The following is a 13,223-nucleotide window of genomic DNA, read 5'->3' as shown; positions in this document are numbered from 1 at the left end:
GTGGGAATGTACAATTTTCTAAGTCATGAAAATACAGAAAAATCTTTAAATGAGAAGGCGTGTCCAAACTTTTGGTCTGTACTATATACAGGGTGGTCCAAAAGTAATAAGGTTATGAAGGGGGAGATTTATCAAACACTAAATTGCAGCCGCCTGTCTGGATCATCCTCCAATAAACCATGAATTAGACGTGGACGATAAGCTTTCCACCCAATAGGTTTCAGGATTCACATGATAGAAGCTCGTGAAATTCCCAATTCCAAAGAGGCTCTTCTGTGGACTTTTTTGGACTCTGAACAAATGTTTCAGCAACAAGTTGTTTATTATCTTCTGTACAGACTGTTTTGGGTCGACCAGTTTTTGGAGCATTAAGGATTGAGCCAGTGGCATTGAATTTGTCACGAATGCGGTAAATGGTTTGTCTCCTTGGGGCTTGAGTACCAAATTTTTCAACCCAATTTGCTCTAATGGTTTCAGCATTTTGAGATTTCCAATACTCTGTTAAAATCCATTTTCTTTGATCTGTATTTAAATTATTTGCCACTATGTGTTATCTGAAAAGAAAACAGATTTGGGGGAGATCTATCTGTGAAAACTAGATCTGTGAAACTGGCACAGTTGCCCTTAGCAACCAATCAGATTCCACCTTCCATTTTCCAAAGAGTCTGCGAGGAATGAAAAGTAGAATCTGATTGGTTGCTAAGGGCAACTGAGCCAGTTACACTTTACACCATGTTTGATAAATCTCCCCCTTCATAACCTTATTACACTTCCTGTCCACCTACTTCTGCATCACCCTGTATGTATGTATGTGTATATATATTATATATATATTTTACTATCTTCAATAGTCTCATTAGGAGACTTGAAGCTGCAATTGTCTAATCACTTGTGTTACACATAGCAGGGCTTCAGCTATGACAACCACAGGGGTCTCCTGCAGCCCCCGGGTTATCATGCCAACCCATGGGCGGCCCGTGATCATGTGACGGACGCGCTGATGGGTGGGTCTTATGACGCGCTTCCGATGCGGCCATGTTAAATGCTGCTGTCAGAGATTAACATGTTAAATGTCACTGTCACCAGCCACGGGTGGATCGCGATTCCACCAGCGGCTGTTAGACGTACATGACAGCTGTTCAGATCAACCGTCAAGTTCCGGGAAAGATGCGGGCTCAGCATCGGAGCCCACATCTAAGGGGGAGACACGACATGTGCCGTATGTATACGGCGTGAAGGGGTTAAAGGAACCCATGATGCTCTCAAATGCTATTAACCTGCAGATTTAGGACTAATCTTTAGGTTAACTACGTTACAATGCGGTCCGACCACCATACTAAAAGTTTGGCTACTAGGAGAAAGTTAATTTCACTCTTCCCAGAAGTCACTGGCTTTTAGTCATAGAGGTGTGTGTGGCGCGGCTTCAGTCACCGCTCAGCACTGCTATGTTTAGCAAAAATCACGATCTATGAATAAAAGCCATGGGCAGAGGACTGCTCCACCCGTGGCTGTTAAAGGCACATGATGACTGATTAAATTAGTCATCATGTGCAGGGCTAGATGTGGGATCGTCGTGCACCCAAATCAAAGGCAGGGACATGAGCTTTGATGTAAACATACATCAAAGGTTGTGAGGGAGTTAATACCAGAGGAGGTCTGGACACTGTAGTTATGGAGTCAGAAGAGCGGTGGCTCTGCTCCTCAGCACTCGACCCCCAGCTCTATAACGTTATGGGGTCTCCACTTCGTGGCAGAGTTGCTGCGGTTCCTTCCACTTCTCAATAAGATCACTCACAGGTGATAAGAGAAGAAATTTCATAAACTGACTTGTTACACCGGTGACACGCTGGTATCAGTGAGCTCTTTAACACCAGCTATTCTTTCACAAATATTAGTAAAGGCAGATGGCAGGGCGAGGGGCTGGATGTTATACACTGAGGTCAATGGGACTGAATGAAATACCTGAATTCACTGATTAGAAGACCCAATATTTTTGTCCTGATACTGAACATTCTTAGATTTAGCGCTACTGTGTTGTACAATCACTACATGATTGTATAGTGATGTTCACAAATCAGTACATAAATACAGTTCCTAAAAACACGAAGATTAATAACAATTTGATCACCTGCTATTGAACTGTTTGCCACTTGCAGTGATTTTCAATTTTGTTCTCTGGTCCAAATTTGCAATTATGTCATGAGTAAGCCAACAAAAACCTCTGGACAACAGTGACATCTAGTGGCTCAGAGATAGAACTATAATGTTGTATAATATATCAAATAAAATAATTGGATGCATTAAAAGAGGCATAGATGCTTATGAGGAGAACATAATTTTACCTCTATACAAGTCATTAGTGCGACCACACTTACAATACTGTGTACAGTTCTGGTCTCCGGTGTATAAGAAAGACATAGAGCAGGTGTAGAGAAGAGCGACCAAGGTTATTAGAGGACTGGGGGTCTGCAATACCAAGGCAGGTTATTACACTTGGGGTTATTTAGTTTGGAAAAACGAAGGCTTAGGGGTGATCTTATTACTATGTACAAGTATATGAGGGGACAGTACAAAGACCTGTCTACTGATCTTTTTACTCTGAGGCCTGAGACGGGGACAAGGGGGCATCTTCTACGTCTGGAGGAAAGAAGGTTTAATCATAATCACAGACGCGGATTCTTTACTGTAAGAGCAGTGAGACTATGGAGCTCTCTGCCGCATGATGGTGTAATGAGTGATTCACTACTAACATTTAAGAAGGTCCTGGATGCCTTTCTTGAAAAGTATAATATTACAGGTTATATATACTAGATTCCTGGATAGGGCGGTGATCCAGGTATATAGTCTGATTGCTGTATGGAGTCAGGAAGGAATTTTTTTCCCCAATGTGTATATGCATGGCGAAGAGGGCAAGGAGTTCCCACAAAGCGCCATACATGTGGTGATGGAGCCAGATCATTAGAGGCAGGGCCCTTAACACTGAGCGTCAGCTATATTTTATATCTGGCACCTTGCTCCGATTAGTGCCTGATTGTGGCAGTTTAACCCTTTACATGTCACAGTTTCCCTTTTTGTTTCATCTGCACCCCTGCAGCAATGACCTCCAGGAATGGCAGGTAATGTGATCTGATAGGCCATGGCACAAGCATCGCCTAACAGGCCTCGTGTAAAAAGTGACAGGTCTAATAAGGCATGTTCACATAAAGCAGTTTTTATGCATTTTTTCCTTGCATGAAAAAAGCAAGCTATGGCTAGAAATGACCAACATAAAATACAAGCCTTTTTGTTTTATTTCCCCCTCCCTCCCCCCAAGCAAAATCATTGTGATCTCCATGGGTAAAATGAGTAGTAATACATTGAAGCAAATAACATGCTGCGTTTTCTCTCTTTTTCTTACAAAACTCAGACAATTTTCAACTCATTTTCTTTGTAATAGAAATGTATCCATAAAATCGGATGCCACTGATGTTCTGTGTGGGATCCAATTTTTATTTTTTTAATGCACCCATAGACTTGAGTCATCAAACACTGACCCAAAGTATAAAGGCGTCATACCATTTTACACTGTTTGCTTTGTGGTAAAAGTGATAAGAACAAAAAGACAATTACTGAACTGCTGTTTAATTTTTCACTCAAGTCTCCCAAATATTGGAATAAAAAGCCATCAAAACAATAATGTTATGTAGTAATAGTACCAATAAAAACCCATCTCATGCCACAGAAAAACAACCCCCCTCTGAGACCTGTCATCTATCAATGGAAAAATAGGTTTTCCACATCACTAGTAGCTCAAAGGCTCTGGATAAGAGATATAAATCCCCCCCCAAAAAAATCTAGTAAAATTCACGCTCCCAAAGTCAAATGGCCTCCCCTTCTAATTCCCGCAGCGTGCCCAAACAGTTAATGCCGACATGTATGGCACTGCTGCAGACGGGAATACCCATCTTAAATGAGTTCACACAACTTAATTATTGAGGACTTTTCTAACGCCAAAGAACAATAGGGGTCCGACAACCGGCCCAACCACCAATAAGCTGAAAACTGCTCTGGCAGAAGTCGGATGTACGGGCAGAACACAGCAGCTCTGTGCATAGCTTTGCGCCCGAGTACTGTGCATAGCTTAGCGCCCGAGTACTGTGCTTAGTCTTCCATTGCAGTACTCGGAAGCGGCCTCTAAGCAATTTGCAAAATGGCTCTGTTGTGCCCGTACATCGCTTAGTTATGGGCACTGCTGCATAAGTCTTCGGCTGATCAGTAGGGGTGTGGGACCCCCACTAATCTCATATTGAGAAATCTAACATTTTACAGGATTCGTGTCTCCAGAAGCACAAGGGGGCACAATGTATTGAGCGCCAAAATGGCATATTTGTAATTTTCACTGTACAACATCCACTAAGCACTAATTTCTGAAATACACCGGTGTGGTGGAGGGAGGGGGTGGGTCAAAAAAATCAATATGCTTTGGAAATTAATTCCCTCGGGGCAATTTGCAAAATATGATTGTTTCTTGGGGATTTCATTCTGTCCTACAAAACTGACAAACTACTCAAAGAAAATCTGTTCCCCCAAGCCAAGTGGCGCCCCTTCCTTTCCTGAGCTCGGCCGTGTGCCCAAACGGTAGGTGATGACCACATGTGGGGAATTGCTCTGTTTGGTAGACATTTATGTTGCAAATTGTGGGGTCCATTTTCTCCTATTACCCCTTGTGAGAATGTTTCTTTTTTTCAGCTTACTTTGCATTAATTTCTCTGAAACACCTGAAGGTGCAAGTTTTAAAATGGGGTCTTGTTGGGGGTGGGAGGGGGTTTCAAGAAATACAGGCCCCTCCTTAACGGCATAAAAATCCAAAAGTTTGATAATTGTTAATTTGTCTACGTTTTTGAAAATTTAAAATATTTTTTATAAATAAACCCCAAACGGACCTAAATTTACACTAATAAAGTACAATATGTCAGGAAAAAAAACAATCTCAGAAGCGCATGAGCATGTATAAGCATTTCAGACTTTACACTATATACAGTGACAAATGGCCGATTTAAAAGATGACTTTCAGGAAGGTCAAAGCTGTCTGCAGCAGTAATGGGTTAAAATTTGATGAGGATTGTATAAATTCTTACCCATTTTTAACCTAGGTATTCAGATAGTATGTAAGGAATGTGTAGTTACAGTGGCTTGCAAAGGTATTCACCCCTTTGGCATTTTTCGTGTTTCGCTTCCTCACAACCTGCAATTTCACTGAGTTTTTTTGACAGTTTGCATCAGTTCATGTAAAGAACATGCCTACAACTGTGAACATTTGGTTTTCTTTTTCTTGTAAAGCAAATCAACTAGGACAAAATAACTGAAAACTTCAGTGTGCATAACTATTCACCCTCCTAAAGTCAGCACTTTGTAGAGCCTCCTTTTGTGGCAATTACAGCTTCAAGTCACTTTGGATAAGTCTCTATGAGCTTTCCACATCTTGACACTGGGATTTTTGCCCATTCCTCAAGGCAAAACTGTTCCAGCTCCTTCAAGTTAAATGGTTTCCTCTGGTGAACAGCAATTTTCTTGTCTGACCGCAGATTCTCAATTGGATTAAGGTCTGGACTTTGACTAGGCCACTCCAAAACATTTACACGTTACCCCCTAAACCACTCGCGTGTTGCTTTAGCAGTATGCTATGTCGTTATTGGAAGATGAACCTCCGTCAGAGTCTCAAATCACTGACAGACTGAAACAGGTTTTGCTCAAGAATATCCCTGTATTTCGTACCATCCATCTTCACCTCGACTTGGACCATTTTCCCTGTCCCAGCTGCCGAAAAACATCCCAACAGCATGATGCTGCCACCACGTTTCATTGTTGGGATGATGTTCTTGGGGCGATGAGCGGTGTTGGTTTGGCGCCAGACATAGCGTTTACCTCGGTGGCGAAAAAGTTCAGTCTTGGTCTCATCTGAATGCAGCACTTTCCTCCATACATTTGGGGAGTCTCTCATGTCTTTTGGCAAACTCAAAACGAGCCTTACAATATTTTTAAGTAAAGGCTTTTTTCTGTCCACTCTTCCATAAAAGTGACCTCTATGAAGTGTACAGCTTACTGTGTTCGTATGGACAAATACTCCAGTCTCTGCTTGGGAACTCTGCAGCTCCTTCAGGGTTACCTTCGGTCTCTGTGCTGCCTCTCTGATTAATGCCCTCCTTGCCTGGGCTGAGAGTTTTGGTGGGCAGCCTACTCTTGGCAGGTTTGTTGTGGTACAATGTTCTTTCCATTTAAGGACAATGGATTTGTTGCTGCTCCAATCATCAGAGATTGGGATTTTTTTTTAATAACCCAACCCTGACTTGTACTTCTCAACAACTTTGTCCCTGACCTGTTTGGAGATCTCCTTGGTCTTCATGATGCTGTTTGGTTAGTGGTGCCTCTTGCTTAAACCTTTAAGGACCATGGGTTTTTCCATTTGTGTTCTTGCTCCCCTTCTTCCCAGAGCCATAACATTTTTATTTTTCCATCAATCCGGCCATGTGAGGGCTTGTTTTTTTGCGGGACAAGTTGTTCTTTTGAACTACGCCATTGCTTTTACCATATTGTGTACTGGAACACAGGGAAAAAATCCAAGTGCGGGAAATTGGAAAAAAAAAAGTGCAATTCCATAATTATTTTTGGGGTTTTAATTTTACCATGTTCACTAAATGCTAAAAACTGACCTGCCATTATGATTCTCCAGGTCATTAAGAGTTTGCAGATACCAAACAGGTATAGGTTCTTTTTCAATTAAGTGGTGAAAAAAAATCCAATGTTTGTAAAAAAAATAAAATAAAAAAAAAATGGTGCCATTTTCCAAGACCCGCAGAGTATGCATTTTTCGGGATCTGGGTGAGGGCTTATTTTTTTGCACGCTGAGCTGACGTTTTTATTGGTACCACTTTCGGGTAGATACAATGTTTTGATCACCTATTATTGCATTTTATTTCAATGTTGCGGCGACCAAAAAAACATAATTCTGGCGTTTTGATTTTTTTTCCCCGTCACGCCGTTTACCAATAGGATTCTTTTTAAATTTTGATAGATTGGGGCGATTCTGAACGCGGCGATACCAAATATGTTTATTTTTAATTTTTTTTAACTGTTTTACTTTGAATGGAGCAAAAGAGGAGTGATTTGAACTTATATTTTTAAAAACTTTTTTTTCACTTTTTACATCCTTCAATAGTCTCCATGGGAGACTAGAAGCTCCGATCTTCTGATCGCTTGTGCTACACATGTGTAACAAAAATTCTCATCTGCGCCGACCACCTGGGAAACCTTATCTTTTTTTTTTTTTTAACTTACACTAGAAATCGTTTGTAAAGCCTAAACCAGAGACTATAGTTTATGAGGAGGCGCTCTGCCGCCACTTTATAGTTTTTTGTGGACATTTTCGAGGGTCAGTATAGTTGAAGAGGTGGCGCTCTAACATTACTTTAAAAAGAATCTGTCTGCAGGTTTTTGCTGCATTATGTAGAGGGGCTGAGACACTGATTTCAGGGATGGGTCACTTATTGGGCTGTGTTGTTGTTGTTTTTAATCAGCAAAAGATTAGCACTGCTGGCGTGCCTCCTGGTCCAAACCCTCCCCCAGCACTGATTAGCAGCTTACTGAAAACATATAATGTACACAAAAAGCTGCCAATCAGTGGTGTTGGCAGGGTTAGCTTTCTGAACTCTGCTACATCTATAGCAGATAAAACTGACAGTGTACTGGGTGCAGAAGTTGTGATACAAAATGGCACATCGCTGGAATCAGGGTCTCTTTGCCTACATCATGCTGCTCTCAGATGAGGTAGAAAAAACCTGGTGACAGATTCCCTTTAAGAGAAGTTGCGCTGCTGGCAATACAGTATACTCATGCCCGAAAATGTTGCCCCCCCCCCCCTTGACATTATTGCAGAAAATTTAGTATTTCGCCCAGAAAAATTAATGCAATTAAAGTAACAGGTGTGGGCAATATGAAAATCCCACCTGAAACCAGATACAAAGGGGAGAAGTTGACTCAACCTTTGCATTGGGTGTCACACTAAGCATGAAGAACAGAAAGAGAACTGTCTGAAGAATTTAAAAATATCAACAATCTTCAGGGATCTTGATCTTCCTTTGTCCACGGTGCACAACACGATCAAGAAGTTTACAACCCATGGCACTGCAGCCAATCTCCATGGACGCTGGGCTGCAGAGAACAATTGATTAAAGGTTGCAACGCAGGATAGTCAGGATGGTGGATAAGCAGCCCCTATCAAGTTCCTAAGAAATTCAAGCTGTCTTGTAAGCTCAGGTTGCATCAGTGTCAGCGCAAACTATTCTTCTACATTTGAATGAAATGAAACACTATGGCAGGAGACCCAGGAGGACCCCACTGCTGACAGACATAAAAAAGCTAGACTGCAGCTTGCCAAAATTTATGTACGGGTGCTTTCACATTGTATTCGGTGTCCCCGTTGTGCCATATGTCCAAAATGCCTGCGCCGATGGGGCCAATAGACTGTAATGGTGACAGCAGAGCGAACATCTGCTGTGTACTTTTTTTTTTTTTTTTTTTTTGAGAGTGAGCGCCTACAGGAGGCGGAAACTCAGACACAGTCTGCTACATCTGTTCGTCCGCCTCCTGTAGGCGAACATTCCTGAAAATTATGCACGTCGTAGCGCACAGTCGCTCTGTCCGCATCATTACAGTCTATGGACCCGTTGGCGCATGCGCTCGGACCCCATTTTGCCATGATGGGGGGCCACAGAACACAATGTGAAAGCACCCTAAGGCAAAATCCTTCTGGGAAAGCATATTATAGACAAATGAGATGAAGATGGAGCTTTTTGGTAAAGCACATCATTCTACTGTTTACTGAAAAGTGAATCCGGCCTACAATGAAAACAACACGGTACCTACAGTCAAATATGGTGGAAGCTCAAAGATGGTTTGTGGTTGTTTTGGTGCCTTTACTGTGTGCACGGCATCATGAAATTTGAAGATTACCGAAGATTTTGGGGTCACAATGTACTGCCCAGTGTCAGAAATCTGGGTTTGCATCCTAGGTCATGGGTCTTCCAGCTGGACAATGACCCCAAACATACTTCAAGAAGCCCCAGAAATGGATGGAAACAAAGCACTGGAGAATTCTGAAGTGGCAGCTGTGAGTCCGGATATAAATCCCATTGATCACCTGTGGAGTGATCTTACAATTGCTGTTGGGAGAAGACGCCTTCACATATGATAGACCTGGAGCAGTTTACAAAAGAAGAGAGGTTCAAAACTCCAGCTGAGAGGTGTAAGAAGCTTGTTGATGATCAATGGAAGCGATTGATTGCAGTTATTTATTCCAAACGGTGTGCAACCAAATATTAAGATGAGGGTGCCAACAATTGTGTCCAGCCCATTATTGGGATTTTGTGTGAAATTATGTCCAGTTTGACTTTTTTTGCGTTGTTCCAATACACACAAAGGGAATAATCATGTGTATAAGAAAACGTGTAATTGCAATAGTTTTCTGGCACAATTTCAATGCTTTTGGCCAAGGCTGTATGTGGTGGAATGTCTGAATTTTGGTTTCTGAGGTGTATGATGCGGCACTATACTCGGAATAGGCGCTCTGCCAGCACTATAGCCCAGGAGGTGGCGCTCTGCCAGCCCTGTGGTCTCTGGGGTGTGGCAGCGCTGTGAGGGGGCGCACGGTTTGGTGGTAACTCGCCTGTATACTATATACTATAGCTGTATATATCACTATATAACACCCTTGGTCACTGCCCTCCTCACCAGTGCAGAGCACACACTTGGCGCCAGCCGGTCACGCACGGGTGTGGGCAGCGCACGGTAAGCGCCGGTTTCCCCTCAGTCTCTGCACCTGACCACAGTCGTCCCGCGCCCCCGGCCGGCGGCTGCAGGCACAAGCCCCTCCCCCTCAGGTCCTCACCTTCTTCTCCGGCTCCGGTGGACCCCGCACGTCCCTGTGCCCCCCTCTATGGACATACTCTCTGTCCCCTCCTGAGCCGCGGCCTCTGTACGGTCTGCGACCACCGCCACCTCTCCGGTGTTTACTGCGGCCACGTTCCATCTGCTCCTGAAAGATGTCAAATCTTAGCAGCTAAAGGACCTTTGATTATGTCATAGACACGTGGTCAGTCACGTGTGTGGGAGGGGCCAGACTCGGTTGGAAAGTTAGAGGGGTTGTGAGCCGAGCTCATGGCAGCTGCTTGATGCTCTGCTCTGTATACTGCACATAGGTCCCTGTAGTGTCTGTGTCACCAGCCTGCTCACAGTAATGTCCTATACAGCTCTGTGCACAAGTCCCTGCAGTGTCCCTGTCACCAGCCTGCTCACAGTAATGTCCTATACAGCTCTGTGCACAAGTCCCTGCAGTGTCCCTGTCACCAGCCTGCTCACAGTAATGTCCTATACAGCTCTGTGCACAAGTCCCTGCAGTGTCCCTGTCACCAGCCTGCTCACAGTAATGTCCTATACAGCTCTGTGCACAAGTCCCTGCAGTGTCCATGTCACCAGCCTGCTCACAGTAATGTCCTATACAGCTCTGTGCACAAGTCCCTGCAGTGTCCCTGTCACCAGCCTGCTCACAGTAATGTCCTATATAGCTCTGTGCACAAGTCCCTGCAGTGTCCCTGTCACCAGCCTGCTCACAGTAATGTCCTATACAGCTCTGTGCACAAGTCCCTGCAGTGTCCCTGTCACCAGCCTGCTCACAGTAATGTCCTATACAGCTCTGTGCACAAGTCCCTGCAGTGTCCCTGTCACCAGCCTGCTCACAGTAATGTCCTATACAGCTCTGTGCACAAGTCCCTGCAGTGTCCATGTCACCAGCCTGCTCACAGTAATGTCCTATACAGCTCTGTGCACAAGTCCCTGTCACCAGCCTGCTCACAGTAATGTCCTATACAGCTCTGTGCACAAGTCCCTGCAGTGTCCCTGTCACCAGCCTGCTCACAGTAATGTCCTATACAGCTCTGTGCACAAGTCCCTGCAGTGTCCATGTCACCAGCCTGCTCACAGTAATGTCCTATACAGCTCTGTGCACAAGTCCCTGCAGTGTCCCTGTCACCAGCCTGCTCACAGTAATGTCCTATACAGCTCTGTACACAAGTCCCTGCAGTGTCCCTGTCGCCAGCCTGTTCACAGTAATGTCCTATACAGCTCTGTGCACAAGTCCCTGTCACCAGCCTGCTCACAGTAATGTCCTATACAGCTCTGTGCACAAGTCCCTGTCACCAGCCTGCTCACAGTAATGTCCTATACAGCTCTGTGCACAAGTCCCTGCAGTGTCCCTGTCACCAGCCTGCTCACAGTAATGTCCTATACAGCTCTGTGCACAAGTCCCTGCAGTGTCCATGTCACCAGCCTGCTCACAGTAATGTCCTATACAGCTCTGTGCACAAGTCCCTGCAGTGTCCCTGTCACCAGCCTGCTCACAGTAATGTCCTATACAGCTCTGTGCACAAGTCCCTGCAGTGTCCCTGTCACCAGCCTGCTCACAGTAATGTCCTATACAGCTCTGTGCACAAGTCCCTGTAGTGTCCCTGTCACCAGCCTGCTCACAGTAATGTCCTATACAGCTCTGTGCACAAGTCCCTGCAGTGTCCATGTCACCAGCCTGCTCACAGTAATGTCCTATACAGCTCTGTGCACAAGTCCCTGCAGTGTCCCTGTCACCAGCCTGCTCACAGTAATGTCCTATACAGCTCTGTGCACAAGTCCCTGCAGTGTCCCTGTCACCAGCCTGCTCACAGTAATGTCCTATACAGCTCTGTGCACAAGTCCCTGCAGTGTCCATGTCACCAGCCTGCTCACAGTAATGTCCTATACAGCTCTGTGCACAAGTCCCTGTCACCAGCCTGCTCACAGTAATGTCCTATACAGCTCTGTGCACAAGTCCCTGCAGTGTCCCTGTCACCAGCCTGCTCACAGTAATGTCCTATACAGCTCTGTGCACAAGTCCCTGCAGTGTCCATGTCACCAGCCTACTCACAGTAATGTCCTATACAGCTCTGTGCACAAGTCCCTGCAGTGTCCCTGTCACCAGCCTGCTCACAGTAATGTCCTATACAGCTCTGTGCACAAGTCCCTGCAGTGTCCCTGTCACCAGCCTGCTCACAGTAATGTCCTATACAGCTCTGTGCACAAGTCCCTGCAGTGTCCATGTCACCAGCCTGCTCACAGTAATGTCCTATACAGCTCTGTGCACAAGTCCCTGCAGTGTCCCTGTCACCAGCCTGCTCACAGTAATGTCCTATACAGCTCTGTGTACAAGTCCCTGTCACCAGCCTGCTCACAGTAATGTCCTATACAGCTCTGTGCACAAGTCCCTGCAGTGTCCCTGTCACCAGCCTGCTCACAGTAATGTCCTATACAGCTCTGTGCACAAGTCCCTGCAGTGTCCATGTCACCAGCCTGCTCACAGTAATGTCCTATACAGCTCTGTACACAAGTCCCTGCAGTGTCCCTGTCGCCAGCCTGTTCACAGTAATGTCCTATACAGCTCTGTGCACAAGTCCCTGTCATCAGCCTGCTCACAGTAATGTCCTATACAGCTCTGTGCACAAGTCCCTGTCACCAGCCTGCTCACAGTAATGTCCTATACAGCTCTGTGCACAAGTCCCTGCAGTGTCCCTGTCACCAGCCTGCTCACAGTAATGTCCTATACAGCTCTGTGCACAAGTCCCTGCAGTGTCCATGTCACCAGCCTGCTCACAGTAATGTCCTATACAGCTCTGTGCACAAGTCCCTGCAGTGTCCCTGTCACCAGCCTGCTCACAGTAATGTCCTATACAGCTCTGTGCACAAGTCCCTGCAGTGTCCATGTCACCAGCCTGCTCACAGTAATGTCCTATACAGCTCTGTGCACAAGTCCCTGCAGTGTCCCTGTCGCCAGCCTGCTCACAGTAATGTCCTATACAGCTCTGTGCACAAGTCCCTGTCACCAGCCTGCTCACAGTAATATCCTATACAGCTCTGTGCACAAGTCTTTGCAGTGTCCCTGTCACCAGCCTGCTCACAGTAATGTCCTATACAGCTCTGTGCACAAGTCCCTGCAGTGTCCATGTCACCAGCCTGCTCACAGTAATATCCTATACAGCTCTGTGCACAAGTCCTTGCAGTGTCCATGTCACCAGCCTGCTCACAGTAATATAACAGCTCTGTTCCCTGCATGATGCACAGGATGTGAACTGGGCTTCTTAGGCTGACAAGACTAAGGGAGGATTTTG

General features: G+C 45.2%; 2 protein-coding genes across 3 annotated transcripts in view; one reads left to right on the top strand and one right to left on the bottom strand.

The window, feature by feature from the left end:
- AVEN (apoptosis and caspase activation inhibitor) overlaps nucleotides 1-10,138 on the bottom strand; it is a 542,539-nt gene extending 532,401 nt beyond the window's left edge. Inside the window, exon 1 of the mRNA XM_073639004.1 lies at nucleotides 9,923-10,138. Coding sequence (XP_073495105.1) covers nucleotides 9,923-10,063 — 141 coding nt within the window. The 5' untranslated portion in view covers nucleotides 10,064-10,138. The remainder of the gene's footprint in view (nucleotides 1-9,922) is intronic.
- CHRM5 (cholinergic receptor muscarinic 5) overlaps nucleotides 1-13,223 on the top strand; it is a 186,612-nt gene that overhangs the window by 159,564 nt on the left and 13,825 nt on the right. The gene's annotated exons all lie outside the window — the stretch shown is intronic.

The sequence above is a fragment of the Phyllobates terribilis genome, unplaced genomic scaffold (assembly GCF_046119375.1).
Source record: "Phyllobates terribilis strain yellow unplaced genomic scaffold, ASM4611937v1 Scaffold_7__3_contigs__length_470593459, whole genome shotgun sequence".
In the NCBI taxonomy this organism is placed as follows: Eukaryota; Metazoa; Chordata; class Amphibia; order Anura; family Dendrobatidae; genus Phyllobates; species Phyllobates terribilis.
This window is presented reverse-complemented; position numbering and strand designations above follow the sequence as displayed.